Here is a 14,382-nt window from a genome sequence, read left to right as displayed (position 1 = left end):
CCCCACACCTGCCCGACTAACACAGGGCGGCGTAGAAGCACTCTGGATAGGGTCTAGCAATATTTGTGGTTTTTCCACATTTGCGGGGATTCCCCTAATCCCCGCAAATGTGGAGGGCCGACTGTAGGGTGTATTTCAGGGCTGGATAGACCTGCTCAATGGAACAGCCACATATGGTAAATATTAGATGTTTGAGAACTGCAAGCAGATGCCCACGGGTACCAGGATGGGTGGCGAGTAGCGAGTGGCAAGCCGTGAACTGCAAAATAAACTCAAAGGGCCGTATGTGGCTCTTCAGGCTCGGTTCGGACACCCCTGTATATAGTGTTTGCTACTATCCAGGGTTTGAGGCATCAGCTGGGGGAGCATAGAACCTCTCCCCCGCGGATACAGGGCCCCTTCTGCATAAGAAAATAGGATGGGCAGTGTGTCTTTCAACACAGAGGCAACTAAAATGGAACCAAACATCTGGTAGAGAAGGAAGAAGACAGCAGGGGAAGGGGTGTGAGGATTTTATAAGCTTTGCTCCTTTCCTGAACCACAAAGTTTGGGGAGTTTCATAACTGGAATACCTTGACCTGCAGCAAGTGTGTTGGAGAGCCCTCCAGCAAGATACCAGCAGTGAGTCACTGCTCCTCAACCTGATGATCAACACTGCCTGTGCTAGACAGGTAGCACACCTGTGGCAGTGCACCTTGTGCTGCTCCTTCACCCCTGTCATGGTTGCTTGGGCAGGTGAATGGCAGGTTGTACTGATGAAGTGGAAAAGGAGCTTCAAGGGACTCCTTCAAGGAGTTTGCTACAGACATCGGTTGGCATTTAATTTCTGTAATCAACGATAGATCACTAGTGCATGGATGGTAAAGGGGAGAGGCCTATTCACTGGTGGGTGTCTTTACTTATCCAGTGTTGCTGCTGTTGTTTGTTTCACCATCCAATAGTGGAAGCTCTCTGGAAGGTTAACCATGATTTATGCAAAATAATAACATACAGTGTAAGTGGGACCTACGAGATCAACTCAAGCCAGATCTTTCCCTAGAAGCAAAAATGACAAAACTGAGGCTGCCGTACTTCAGATTGGTCATGAGAAGGCAAAACTCCCCGGAGAAGGCCATCTTGCCTGGGAAAGTTGAAGGCAGCAGTAGAAATGGAAGATCAGTATGAGATGGATTGACTCCAGTCAAGGAAGTCACAGCCTCACAGTCCTGGGTAGGGCCTTCTGGAGGGCTTTCATTCATAGGATCGCCCTAACTTAGAGACAACTGGACAGCACTTAACAACAAGAAGTTATAAACACAAGTAAAACAGTGTAAAAACAGCAAATGTAGTCAGTGGTTAGAAATGCATGGTATTGTAGTCCGAAACATCTGGAGGGAACTAGGTTAAGAAGGTTGATCTAGAAAGTTACTGAGGCTTTCATTTTTGATGGAATTCTAGAAGAGGGAACACAGTGTCCTTTTCAAATGATTTTATTTTTCCTTCAGACCTTCTTGATGCCTGATCTCTATTGGACAACATAATTTTGAGCAATTTGTGTTTTTGAGGGGCAGACTCTTAAGGAAAGGGGAGGGGGAAGGATGCTTCCAGAATTAAACAGTTATCAATCTTTCACACCTTTTAAATGTAGTTTTTTGCAGTCTGCATTTAGCCCTTGCGTTTGCACTGTCTTTTTCACTATAAACTGGAAAGAGCCTTTTGTTTTGTCAAATATATAAAACTTGGTCTTTCTGCAGGTCCTGCCCCTACAAATGCAGTAGATTTTGCTAATGTGCAGTTGCAGTCAAAAGAAGCCTCATCTCGTAATAGCTGTGTTTCTAGTTACTTGAACTGCCTAATATTCTTCCTTGTGTTTGATGCTGTGACCATATTTCTGCCAAATTTAATAGCCGTGTTATACTTAAGCTTGTGTCTGATTGCCTTGCTTGTATGTTTTGTCAGATATTAGATGTTCCATTTTCATGGACCAAGCAGCATCACTCCTTGCATCCTGAACTGTTGGCCTTTAATGTAACTTGGCTGGCTTCCATGAATCAAGTGATGCTTCTTTGCTGTATTTATTAAGATGACTGATTGATTTCTGCATTCTAGCAAAGCTTTATAGTAAAGGTACTTTATGCACAGGGACATGAAGAACAGAAAAATCACTGGTACACACAACATTTAATATGCCTAATCTGCTATTATGATATGTACCCTATTTTTCTTAGCATCATGTAACAACCTACTTGGGTTTTATTTCTTTTAGGACAGAGGTGATACCTTGTGGTCTTCTATATGTTGTTGGTCTGCAGTTCTCTTCCCCCACCATACAGACCCAGTTAGGGTGTTAGACTGGGACTCAGGAGACCCAGGTTCTAGTCTCCACTTGGCCATGAAACTCAGTGGGTGATTTTGGGTCTAAGACTCAGCCTAACCTACCCCACAGGGTTGTTGTGAGGATAAAAATAGAAGGGGGAAGATAAAAGGGTAGGATAAAGTAGAGAGGAGGAAGAGGACAGTGTAAACTGCCTTAAGGTCCCTGCGAGAGGAAAAGAGTGGAATATAAATATAATAAATAAACAACCTAGAGTTGATAGGAGTTGCAGTTTAACATCTGGAGGTCATGAGTTGCCCACCTCTGCTTTAGAAGGAGGGATCACTGGGCAGGTACAGGAGCTTTGTAGATAAGGTGAGAAGGAAGACAGTCCTGTCCAGGGAAACCTACTGTTCTGCATCACATTCCCCGAAAGGAAGCCTTGCATCTTCAGAGGCTTTCAGCTTGTAATTCTCATCTCTCTCTGGCTGGGTTTGCATAGATTGCTTAGTATCCTTATTAATTATTACTGTTTTTCTATACTCCCAACAGCCAAAGCTCTTGGCTAACGTGCTACGTTGGGGGATTCTGTTAGGTTTGTCTGACATAGAACTGTTCTGCTTGCTTCTCTTCAGGATTCTGAAGGCGGCCTTTATGTTTGCATGAACACTTTCCTTGGATTTGGAAGGGAACATGTGGAAAGGCATTATCGGAAGACGGGACAGTGTGTGTACATGCATTTAAAACGGCACGTGAAGGAGGTGAGTACTGCTGTAGGCCAGGTGCTTTGGGGATTGTATGAAAATGACTTGCTCCTTCTCTGAAATGTAAGTGATGAATGGCCTTATGGGTGTGTTTTGTGGTTCAGGTGTGTGCATCGTGAAATTGCTACCAACAGTAATTCCTCCCTTCACATACAGTGCAATGCCCATGCCCCTGAATGTCGTTAGTTTTGTTGTCAGATGAGGTATGTGGCTAGAGATATAAAACTGGCACTGTTGAAGCCAGGGAAAAGCCTGCATTTTTCTGAGGAGGCATGGAAAAAAATTCTAGGGAAAATATGGAACACAATTTTCAGCCCTCTTTGTAGATCTGGTCACTTTGTTGCTTCAGGAGTTTTATTCATAACTTGGTTTGCTCATCAACGTGTCATTTCAATTAAAATATTTGAAAGTCAACTCTGTAAACTTAAAATTACTGTCTGAATAAAGTATACTTTAAATTTGATATACTAAACTTAATAATTTGATGAGTAAATCAAATTATGCACAATAGCTTTCTGTTTTATGCCTGACTTGAGGGAACTTCAGAAAGATATTTCTGAAACAGCCGAATCTTCCTGGAAGTCAGAAGAAACAGGAAGGGCTGGAGGCAGAGAAAACTGGTGCCCAGCATCTGTTCCTGTTTATGAGGAACTGGTAGGGATACAATTTAGGGGAAACTAGTTTAAAGCAAAAGCTTCTGAAAAAATACTTAGCTGGGGAAGGCTCTCTTATATATTAGGAAGGGTAATCAAAAATAATGTAAGAACTTTATGGAATCTCAACCTATTATTTGAAGAGTGTCCTTTTAGCCCCTTTGTAAATAATTTGTCTTAATAAATATCTTAACTTTTGCTAATTTTGAAAAGTTGTCTCTGTTAATGGTATTAATACCATCACTACACCATAGAAACTAGAATTCAGATTTTCTTCTAGAAGCTGAAAAGTACATATGGAGGGTTTATTTTGGAGGCTAAAGTTTATGGTTCTATAAATAAGGCAGCAGTCTGTGACGGGGAGGTTTAACTGGGAAAAAGAAAAACAGTGGCACTGTATACCATAGTCTCAAGCCTCAAAGAGGGGTGTGTGTGAGTGTGTTTAAAAGAAACAATAGGCTGTGTTGTCACATGTGTTACAGTGGCAGGATAATACCCAGTGGGTTTAGAACTACATTGGCTGACTGCATCTAGGCAGAACAAGCCCGGGAACTCAGGACTTTATAAAAAATCTTGACTTGTCAAGAATCCGTATTTTCTTCACACATGAATTGATGCCTTCAGTCGCATGTTGCGAAATGAAGCATCCATAAATATAGTGAAGCATTCGCTAAATGCCTTTCTGTCAAAATACATTGGAATAATCATTTTAATAAAGATTGGAAGAAATAATATGGAAAGTGAGGATTAAAACAATTCTCTGCTTTGGCTTTAAAATTTCCAGTTATTTACATCTTTGGTCTTCTTATAAAACATCTTCTGATGTTGTTTTTCAAAATCATTTTGGAAGGTTGAAGGCCAGGTAGTAATGTGTGAATAACTCATCTTAAACATTTTATTCATCATGCTAAAAGAAAATGTTTCCTAACCCAAAATTGTTCAATATTTTGAAAAAATATGAAAGGTCAGGGTGGGGAACACAGACTATAATTTCTTCCCTGTTTTTTTCAGGCCTTCCCTTTTCTATTTGTGGTAAAACTAAGGGGGTGGAAGCAGTAAAAAGATGTAACAGGATTATTTGGTTGAGAGATGAACTGTGTTTGATGATTTTGCTTTGTGAGTGCATTTAGTACACTGGTTTTCAAACTGCGTTCTGGAAAGCCGCAAAGAACAGTAATGGCAGTCAAGTCATGGGGTTCCATATGGCACTAGACTATCTCCGATGCTTTTGCACATCTGCGTGAAACCACTGGGAGAGGTCATCTGGGGGTTTGGGCTGAGGTTTCAATAATATGCTGACAACATTCAGCTCTACCTCCTCTTTGCGTCAAATCCAGGCAGTCTGTGTTGGACTGGTGACTGAGTTCAGTAATGGACTGGATGAGGGCCAACACACTGAAACTCAGCCCAGACAAGATGGAAGTGCTGTCGGTTGACGATCTGTCTGACAGGTTGCACTTCCCGTGAAGGACAGGGCCTGCATCTTGGAGGTGCTCCTGGACCCAAAACTATAATTATAGTTCCAGGTGAACCAGTGGCCAGGATTGCCTTCTTTCATCTGTGGCAAATACAACAATGACGGCCTTATCTGGATGGACAGAGCCTGACCACAATTATTCATGTGCTGGTAACACCCTGACTGGATTATTGTAATGTGTGTTATGTAGGGCTGCCTTTGAAGACAGTCCTGAGACTTCAACTGATCCCAAATAGGGCTGCGGATCTGGTGATGGGTATCAGTATGTGATCCCGTATAAGGGCTATTCTATTTAAGTAACGCAGTTTGCCCGTTGAAACCCAGAACCAATTTAAAGTGCTTGTTTTAACAGATAAAGCACTGAATAGCTTAGGTTCTGGTTACTTGAAGGATCGGCTTTTGCCATATATACCTACTTGCCCATTGAGACCTGGGAATGAGGTCCTTCTGAAAGAGTCATTCCTAAAGGAAGTGTCACTCCTTTTGATTTAACTTTTTGTTCTATTCATATCTCTGTTTTCCTCTGACCTGATTATATCTTGTTCTTCTTTACTTCCTTCCGAGGTCTCATTTATTCCTCCCCACCTCGCCCTCCAGTTCTTCCCAGGTGCCCTGGTCACCCCACTCTCATGCCTGCTCATTGGAATGGGTCCCTTTTTTCTTCAACGTTTGGTCAGCTGGTTGTGGTGCCCAGAAAAGAATCCCCCCATTGACACACCAGCTGTGTCCACTTGCTGCATGGTGAACCTGCTTGATGAAACATCTGGAAAGGAAAAAGGGTGTTGGCTAATGATGGGCACCAGCCCTGTATGTGACTCCTCACCTTTTTCTGCTTTCTCATCATAGAAACATAGAAACAGAGCAAGTCAGAAGGGGTCTCCCGGGCCATCTAGTCTGACCTCCGGCACCAGCCGGCTCCTCTCCGATCATCTTCCTCATGGTATCGTCTAGCAATTGTTTTGGTCCCTGGACTTGAGCCCCAAAGTCCAGTCCTAGCAGAGTTACTGGTTACAATGCTACACTTATTTTTTGAGTGAGACCTCTAAAAAGGCTTTTGAAAGTGCCACGTATTTTATAGAAAATATCAATCCTACTTGCAGCAAAGTTTGCTGCAGGTTAAGATTCTGACATATTACAATTATCTGCAAGTTCTGTGATGTACAGAAGATATAATATTTGCTTTCTTGCTGTGACTTATATCAAAAGCAATGAGTGTTCCTTTATTAAGATATGCTGGCAAGCCCTTGCTTGGATGCCTTAAAAATGAGCCCCCAAATTATGAAGCTAAATAATAGACATTATTAGCCATGGCAGATAAAAATAGAAGAGGCATCCCTGGCCAGCTAAGAAATGCTTGCCTTCCTTTTTGTGGGCTTGTGGCCAGACACTTGCTAAATCTGTCAGGGCTGGGCCATGTCGGGTCATGGTTAGAGGGCACATATCACACCTACCCCAAGGGTTTCCTTTGCAATATACGTAAGCATTGGGTTGGAGCGGACCTTGTTCCTGCGTGATTTGTTATTACTGTTTCTAAGGAAGTGCAATAGGAATGAGGCAGTAACTCCCATTGTCTCTTCCCATTGATTATGGTGGGTTACGACCAGTGCTTTTTTTGTTAAAAAAAAAAAAAAAAAGGTGCCGGAACTCACGTCGCCGCTGGCAGTAAGCACTCAGGCGCACACCATTCCCAGGCCGAGCAGCGTCCCAAGCCGGGCGGCACGGACACAAAAGCAGCCCGCAGGCACTACGTTAATGATGTTTGCCGCTGACCTGCTACGCCGACAGGCGATTCAAAATCACTTCGTAAAATCCATTGGAAAAAATGGTGCCAGAACGCCATTCTGGTGCGTTCTATGACAAAAAAAGCCCTGGGTAGCACTAATGGAAATTGCAGGCTAACAACATCTGCGAGGTCACCTGTTCTCCTCCCTAAAGTAGAGAGAAGTCCTTCTTTTCTGAATACTGAAGGTCCTGCTGCCTACCCTCAAGATTTTGAGATGGCATGAAATGCTGCTCACAGTTTTCAGCAGTATCTCTGCTATCATAAGTGCTTGTAACTTGATTTAAAAGGGAAGTTGAGAGTCTTGGTGTTCAGTTCTCTGCCAGCTACTAAATTCTGTGCTTAGTGAAATATGCTTACAGTTAACATGCAGAGAAATTTGGATTCTTTTCTTAAAAGCAGCTGCAAAAAATGGTAGACTCCGGAGGAGGGGAAACAGTCACTTTTTGCTGGGTGCATCCAAATGAGAGACAATGGAAATGCTGATAGTATTCTAATCAGAGATCCATAAAAGTTGGTACCTTTTTGGTTATCTGTGAGCAGATGAAGCTGCTTTTTATTAAGTTGGACTGCTGGTCCATCTGAGCTGCAGTATTATTTGCTTAGCATAGAAGCAGCTCTTCTAAGGTCTTAATGGTGCATAACAGCTTGTTATGGTCATGCCACTTGTAGGCCCAGACATGAATGACAATTCTCATTGCAGTTTTATTTAATAGACTTATCTGTTTGAAAACATGTCCCAGCAGTTTAATAGAGAATTTTATTACATTAAAACACATTACAATATACATTAAAACACAATTATAAGGTATAATCACTAAAACATTTGCATAAAACATTGATAAAAGCAGTAGAACCAGTGCCGCATACTCCCAAAGGGAAGGCCTGGATCAAGAGTTGTTATGTTCCATCAAGCTGTCTTCAGTTTAGGGCAACTTTGTGAATGAAATTCCTCCAAAAATGTCTTATGCATGACAGCCCTGCTCAGCTCTTGTAAATTCAAGGCTGTGGTTTCCCTCATGGAGTCCATCTACCTCATATTTGGTCTTCCTCGCCTCCTCCTCCTCCTCCTTTGGCCTTCAACTTTTCCTAGCATGATTACCTTCTCCAGGGAGTTTGGCCTCCTCATGATGTGCCCAAACTATGACAGCCTCAATTTTGTCATTTTTACTTCTGGGGCCAAGAAATGGGTCTGTAGTTGGCATGGTACAGTAGCTGTGCTTCCTGATGTTGGAGTGGAGTCATTCCATCAAGTGGGTGCCACTACAGAGAAGTCCTGCCTCCATAATCTGTAAATTGTGGTACAACAGGACCTTTTCCAAGAAGCTTAAGGATCTCACAGGTCTATATTGGGGAAGGTGATCTGCCAGGTGACCTGGTCTCAAGCTGCTCAGGTCTTTACATGATAGTCATAAGAGCTTGTACATGGCTCTGTAGCTCATAGGTAGCCAGTGAAGTTGCTTCAGCACTAGTGGAATCTGTGCATGGCCAGGTGCCCCACTCTGCTTCCATATCAAGCATGAGGGTAGCCCCATATAAAGTACATTCAGTAATCTAAACATGATGCATATATTACAGTGACCAACTGCTTCTGTCCAGGGAAGGGCAGAGTTGATATACCAACCAGAATTGGTAATAGGCATTCCTTATCACACTAGCCAGCTGGGCCTCTAATGGCAGTGATGAATGCAAGAACACCCCTAAACTACATTCTTTTCGTTTCTCAAGGAGCACAAGCCCATCTGGAACAGGTAAATCAGGCAGCTCCTGTTCCTGGGAACATCCTTCTCTGTCTTGCTAAATTTCAATCTCAGTTTGTTGGCCCTAACCCAAACCATCACTGCATCCATGCACTGGTTCAGAAAGTGTGTGACCTCTCTGGATTCAGAGGCTGTAGAGAAGTAGGCCTGGGTATTGTCAGCTCTGGGTCACTTTGTCCCAAATCTGCGAATGACTGTCCCCAGCGGCTTTATGGCAATGTTAAATATCACAGGGGACAAGATGACACCATGTGGCACCCCAAATCATCCTTGGTAAGATGCCATGGCACATCTGTGTGCCTGTGCGCCTTTCTAGAACTGTCCCTAGCACTGCAGCATCGTGACTTCAATTCCCAACTCACAGAGATGATCCGAAAGAATACCAAGGTTAATATTCACTTTATTTTATTTATAGATGGTGGGTAAGAGGCCTCTCGGCTGGCTGGCTAGGTAAAAATACCTCCCCGTAAATACTTCTATAGTCCTTGCCTGACCAACAGACCAGAAACTTCCTGCTAGTTTCTTCTGGGGTCTTTGCCCAGCGTTTCCACTATCATCTTACGCTTGTTTCAGCACTCTCTGCTTGGATCCTGCATTTCCATCCTTATCCACGCTTTTATTGAAAACACACACACAGAAACACATAGAGCTGACATTAAGAAAATGCCCATGTAGTGTTGTTTTTAAAATGATGCTGCATTGGATAATTGGAATAACTCAACTGTTCTTATTTCCTCTTATTTTTTCACTGTGCGGGGAGGAGTGGATGGACATGCCCCCCTTTTCCCTTTCTCTCTGTACATTCTGCAGTTAGCCATCTTTTCTCCTGTTGCCTTACAGTGGTAGAGGAAGGAGTGTCAAACAGTGAGCATGAGAGCTGATGGGGCCTTGTGTCCCCATGGTCATTCTCGCTTGCCGATTAAGACAAAGGACATTCACCCTTCTTCCTCCTGCTCTGGGCCGGCCCTCTGCATATCTGTGATCTTCCTGTGGCTGCTTCATGCTCCAGCCCTGTTGGCCTAAGAATACAAGACGGGGTTGAGACGTGTTGGGCCAAACTGGCAGTTCTTCTTGGGACCAAAGGCAGAGTTGCTGCAGTTATTACTGTCTTTGCTGATTAATGCCACATGGAATCATTTGTTCACAGCCTGGAAGGATGCTAAGCCTAGTGTTGTGGGGTGGTCTGATGGCGCCCTGTCATTTTCACGTACATTCCTATCTGTTCTCTAAAAGCATCTTTCAGTGAGTGACTCACAGGGAAAGAGACTTCTCTGCAGTGGCCCCCTATCTGTGGAATGATCTTCCCAGAGAGATAATGTCATTTGTTGTTTTTATTGTTTGGTTGCTCTTTTAGAATTTTGCTTTGTTTAATAAAGATTGTAGACCCCCCTGAGGGCATCTGCCCATTAGGTATACATTGAATAAATAAATATTTTAGCTGAAAGGCCATCTTTGATTTTTTTAAAAATCCAGTCAGATTTGGAGATGTGAAATCTCCCTTCCCCGCAGTTCTCAGTTGTGATATGCCACATATACATGCACTATGTATCAAAGCATGGGTCTTTTTCCATGTAAACCGTCTTGAGATTTTGTAATGATTTGATGCTATATAAAACTGTTAAATACATACATACATACATACATACATAAAGAGGCTGTCTGCAGGTTTCTGATGTATGCAGAGCAGGTGTCTGCTATATGCATTTCTTTAAACATGACCCTCGCCCTCAGCCCATCCAAATGGCTAGAGAGGAGAGCAGTGACTAGGTATGAGCTCAGATTTCCTCAGAATCAGGAGTTAAACTTCAGCCTGGATCCTAAAAGGAGTGGGATCCAGGGTTGAGGTTGGTGCACGTCATCCTGAGCTTAGTCCACTCTCATGGGATCCTTTAGACCAGGAGAAGGTAATCGTGCTTCTTCCAAATGATTGGCCTACAGCTCCTTTAAGCCCCAGCAGAAGGAGGCAGAAATTAGGGAAGCTTCAATCTGAAACCTCTGGAGGCATCCAACTTTAAACTCATGCTTTAAAGCAGGAGGATGAACACCCCTTTTAATTTTAAGGACTATCTCAGCATGTTCCCATCCTCTTATTCTGCATTAGGAAGGTTGAGTGGGAGATCATCTCTCTCTTCTGCCACATAAATGATTGGGTTCTGTGCATCATTATGCATCACATGGAGAAAGAGGGTTTTCTCTCCCTCTCTTATGCTAGAACCCAAAGCGGGCACCTCATGAAGCTGCTAGATGGATGTTTCAGGACACATCAAGGGGACTATTTTGTTACACAGCCAATAGTGAAATAATGGAACTCATAACCAAAAGATGTAGTGATGGCCATCAATTTGGATGCCTCTGTTGGGAGACTGGAAACATTCATGGAGGAGAAGCCTTATCAGTCACTGCTAGTCCTGATACTATCTCCAATATCAGAAGCAGTTGCTGAGGAATATGGGTGGGAGGTCCTGTTACCCTCATGTCTTGCTTGTGGTGGCTGACTGGCCACTCTGGAATGTTGGCTAGATGGCTCCCCTGTGTTCTTATGTCCAGACTGAATGGGTGAAGGAAAGGTCTTTGATATAGAGTGGCGAATTCATATGCTAAGTTTTAATGGATGGCTGAAACAGAGTAGCTTATTAATACTCCCAGTGTGGTTACTGTCATTGTCTGTTATTGTTATTGTACTGTTATTTGTCTAGAGTAAGTTCCAGTTACTGCTAATAAATGACTGCAGGTCAAGAACCTCTACCACTTTTATATGCTTGCTTCATTCAGTACCAGCTGCAGTTATTTCTTTGAGAATATGTGAACCTGTGCTAACGTACCTGTTGCATGTTTTATCACCTGTTCTGCTGGCTATGCAAATTCAATCTTGCTAAGAGCACCTCAGAATCATTTGGTATGCTAGACTGTATATTCACCCTCTTGCAGTTGGAATTAGCCTTAGATAAGCAGCTTAGTGGCTATTTTCACTGGCATGTCCATCCTTCTTTCTCAGCCTTCTAGTCCTAAAATTGCTTCTGTTACTGTTGTAGGGATTCTCTTGGGAGTCCCTTTCCATACTGCTTAACAAAGAACGACTATGTTTCTTGATCACAAAGGCCAGGTGTCATATTAAGGGCAGAGGAAAGAGAACTAACTAACAGCTCTGTACTCTTTTTCCTTTGGAGAAGGGAGAGCAGCACTGGAGCAACTTCCTGCCCTGATTGCACAGAAATGGAGTAGCTGTTAGTCTCCTGTACTTTTGGAAATACAGAGCTATGTTACAAGGTGCTGTTGATCCTGATTTTGACAGGCTTGGCTTTTTTTTTTTTTTTAGTGTATGCTTTGGGTGGGGGGAGTAGGTTGGGAGGAGAAACGCGGTAGCGCTGGCATGCCAAGCAAGAGTTGGGCAACCAGTTCCCCAGATAAATATTTACAGTGCTGCTTTAGAGTTTGGCACTGGTCCTTCCTGTTTCATGGAAATCTTTCCAGCAGGTTGTAGAAGGGTATTGAAGATATGTACCAACTCACTTGGCTTGTGGACTGTTGACATGGCCGCAGGAACTCCCAAGATCATGTGCATGCCCTTCAGCCCTCTTGGGCAATGGAGACTAATGCAACCTCGGTCCCAGTAATGTTAGGTCAGAGTTGGTTCAGCTGTTGTGAGTTGTGTTCTTCTCTGCTACCCAAAGGCCACTGGAAGAGAGCTGTTTGCACATTGCACTTTCCCCATTAAGGCTCTAATCCACCACTTGAAATAAATATCAGATGTATATAAATTGCGTGCTTTTCACAAGTATGTTTAATAGGCTTGTGAGCCTTGGTGGTAGAAAAGTTCATGGTTTAGAAATGGGCCATAAATGGAGATCTCTGTCAAATGAATTTGTGTAGAATAACAGAACTGTGTTTCTTTGTTTCTAAACCATTATCTATCTGAAAGAATGAAAAACATTTGCATCTCTTATTGGCTTTTTTCCTGTCTTGATAAACTGTCACTTTTATGGGCTTTTTCTTTCCTCTAGATAAACTAGAGAAAAGTAACTGGGGTTACAGTCTGCCTCACAATGAGTTTGTATCATCTGAAGTGCTGCATATTGTCTGGAACTAGCATTCCCATTCTCAGCGTCTGCTAATGCCATCAACTGTTTTTCAGAAAAACCTTCTGAACATGTGTCAGGTGTTGAGGGCCACTTCGTACGGTGCAGAAAAAACACTGTCCTTTTGTTACCATAGTGTTGAGGCCACGGTGCTTCTGCCATTTGAGATGGGAGACATCTTTGTGCGCACAGGCCAAAAATAAGCACATGTGGGCTGGGACTGATGGAGACTCTTGAGCGGCTTGTTTGCAAACATACGCCGCTTCTTGCAGTCAGGAAAAGATGTCAATGCGCAAAGGTGTCTGAACTAGCTGGCTGTGTAGGGCACTTGGAGGTGGGACATGTATGCTTGCACAGGTCCCATGTTCAATTTAGGCCTACATGTGAAGCAGGTGTCCTCATCCAGCAATCCCAATAGGTTTGCTTACATATTCACAAGGTGAATTGTAGGCTGAAGCGACTCATCAATACATGGGGGCTCTTGACTCCTCTTTTTTATCTCGGCATAAGTGACAGTGAAAATAGTTGAAGGGAAGTTAGCAACAATAATCCCTCACAAAATTCTGTATCTGGGAATTACACAGGTGAGTTGCTAAGTTATTTTATTTTATTTATTTTATTACATTTGTATAAAAGCCGTGCATTAGTATAATGCTTTCTGGTCAGCCTTTATAATAACTGGAATAATATGTACCTGGAATTCTCTTTTGGGGAGTTGCTGTTTCATGGTAGCCCTATAACAGGATGGCAATCCTCAGTATCTTGGCAAACAAATCTTCAGTTTAGGGTGCTTCCAGACAGAGGGCTTCAGGAGCTACTAAGAAAAAGATATGTTACATCTGTGTTGTCTTTTCCTACTTGACAGATTTTGTGTGGCAAGGAAAAAAGATGGTGGTCTGGAAACAAGGGAGGTTACAAATGGAGCACGACATCATTTGGACCTCCTGTGAAAACCTGTGAATGAGGCAGGAGACAGTGGACAATAAGAGCCTCTGTATGGAAGCATCCCCATGGGCCCGGGGATCAAAAGATGAGGTGCCCAGGATTAAACAAGTTAGCATTTTTGGGATAACTGTAACCCCAGGTTGCTTGTTAACCATGGTGATAAGTTCAGGTGATAGGTTTCACTTTAATTGTATAAAGTGTTTGATAACATCTTTAGAAAGAACTAGTATTCTTTGCAAAAAATTTAGCCATGATGGTTGTTAGTAACCCTCATAAAAATCAAACCAAACCCTTAAACCTGATGTATTTGCAAAGAACTGTGTTGACAGATAATGGGGAAGTTGAGTATTTTTTACACATGGAATATTACTTCAATAAAGATATCAGTCAGTAAACAGTATCCTATAGCATGAAAAATATGGGGAAGGCAGACCAATTTGCAGCCTCAGTTTTATCCATAAGTGAAATCCAAAATGCAGTCTTTTTTCATGCAGAATTTACAGATTTTACATTGCCTGTTCTGCAACTTTTCAGTGATTTCTTCCAAATTATTTCAATGCATTATGGAACGTTTCTGGTTAATTTGAACCTTTAGGTCCTAATTTTCCAAAGGTGTCGACTTTGTAGTCCCATA

At 42.7% G+C, this 14,382-nt stretch overlaps 1 protein-coding gene across 2 annotated transcripts in view; it reads left to right on the top strand.

The window, feature by feature from the left end:
• USP13 (ubiquitin specific peptidase 13) overlaps nt 1-14,382 on the top strand; it is a 90,769-nt gene that overhangs the window by 8,048 nt on the left and 68,339 nt on the right. For both annotated transcript variants that reach the window (XM_044434656.1, XM_044434655.1), the window contains exon 2: nt 2,929-3,054. In XM_044434656.1, coding sequence (XP_044290591.1) covers nt 2,929-3,054 — 126 coding nt within the window. The remainder of the gene's footprint in view (nt 1-2,928; nt 3,055-14,382) is intronic.

This window comes from Varanus komodoensis, unplaced genomic scaffold (genome assembly GCF_004798865.1).
Source record: "Varanus komodoensis strain SLA01 unplaced genomic scaffold, ASM479886v1 scaffold28, whole genome shotgun sequence".
Taxonomy (NCBI): domain Eukaryota; kingdom Metazoa; phylum Chordata; class Lepidosauria; order Squamata; family Varanidae; genus Varanus; species Varanus komodoensis.
The sequence above is the reverse complement of the archived record's forward strand: the minus strand, read 5'-3'. Positions and strand labels throughout refer to the sequence as shown.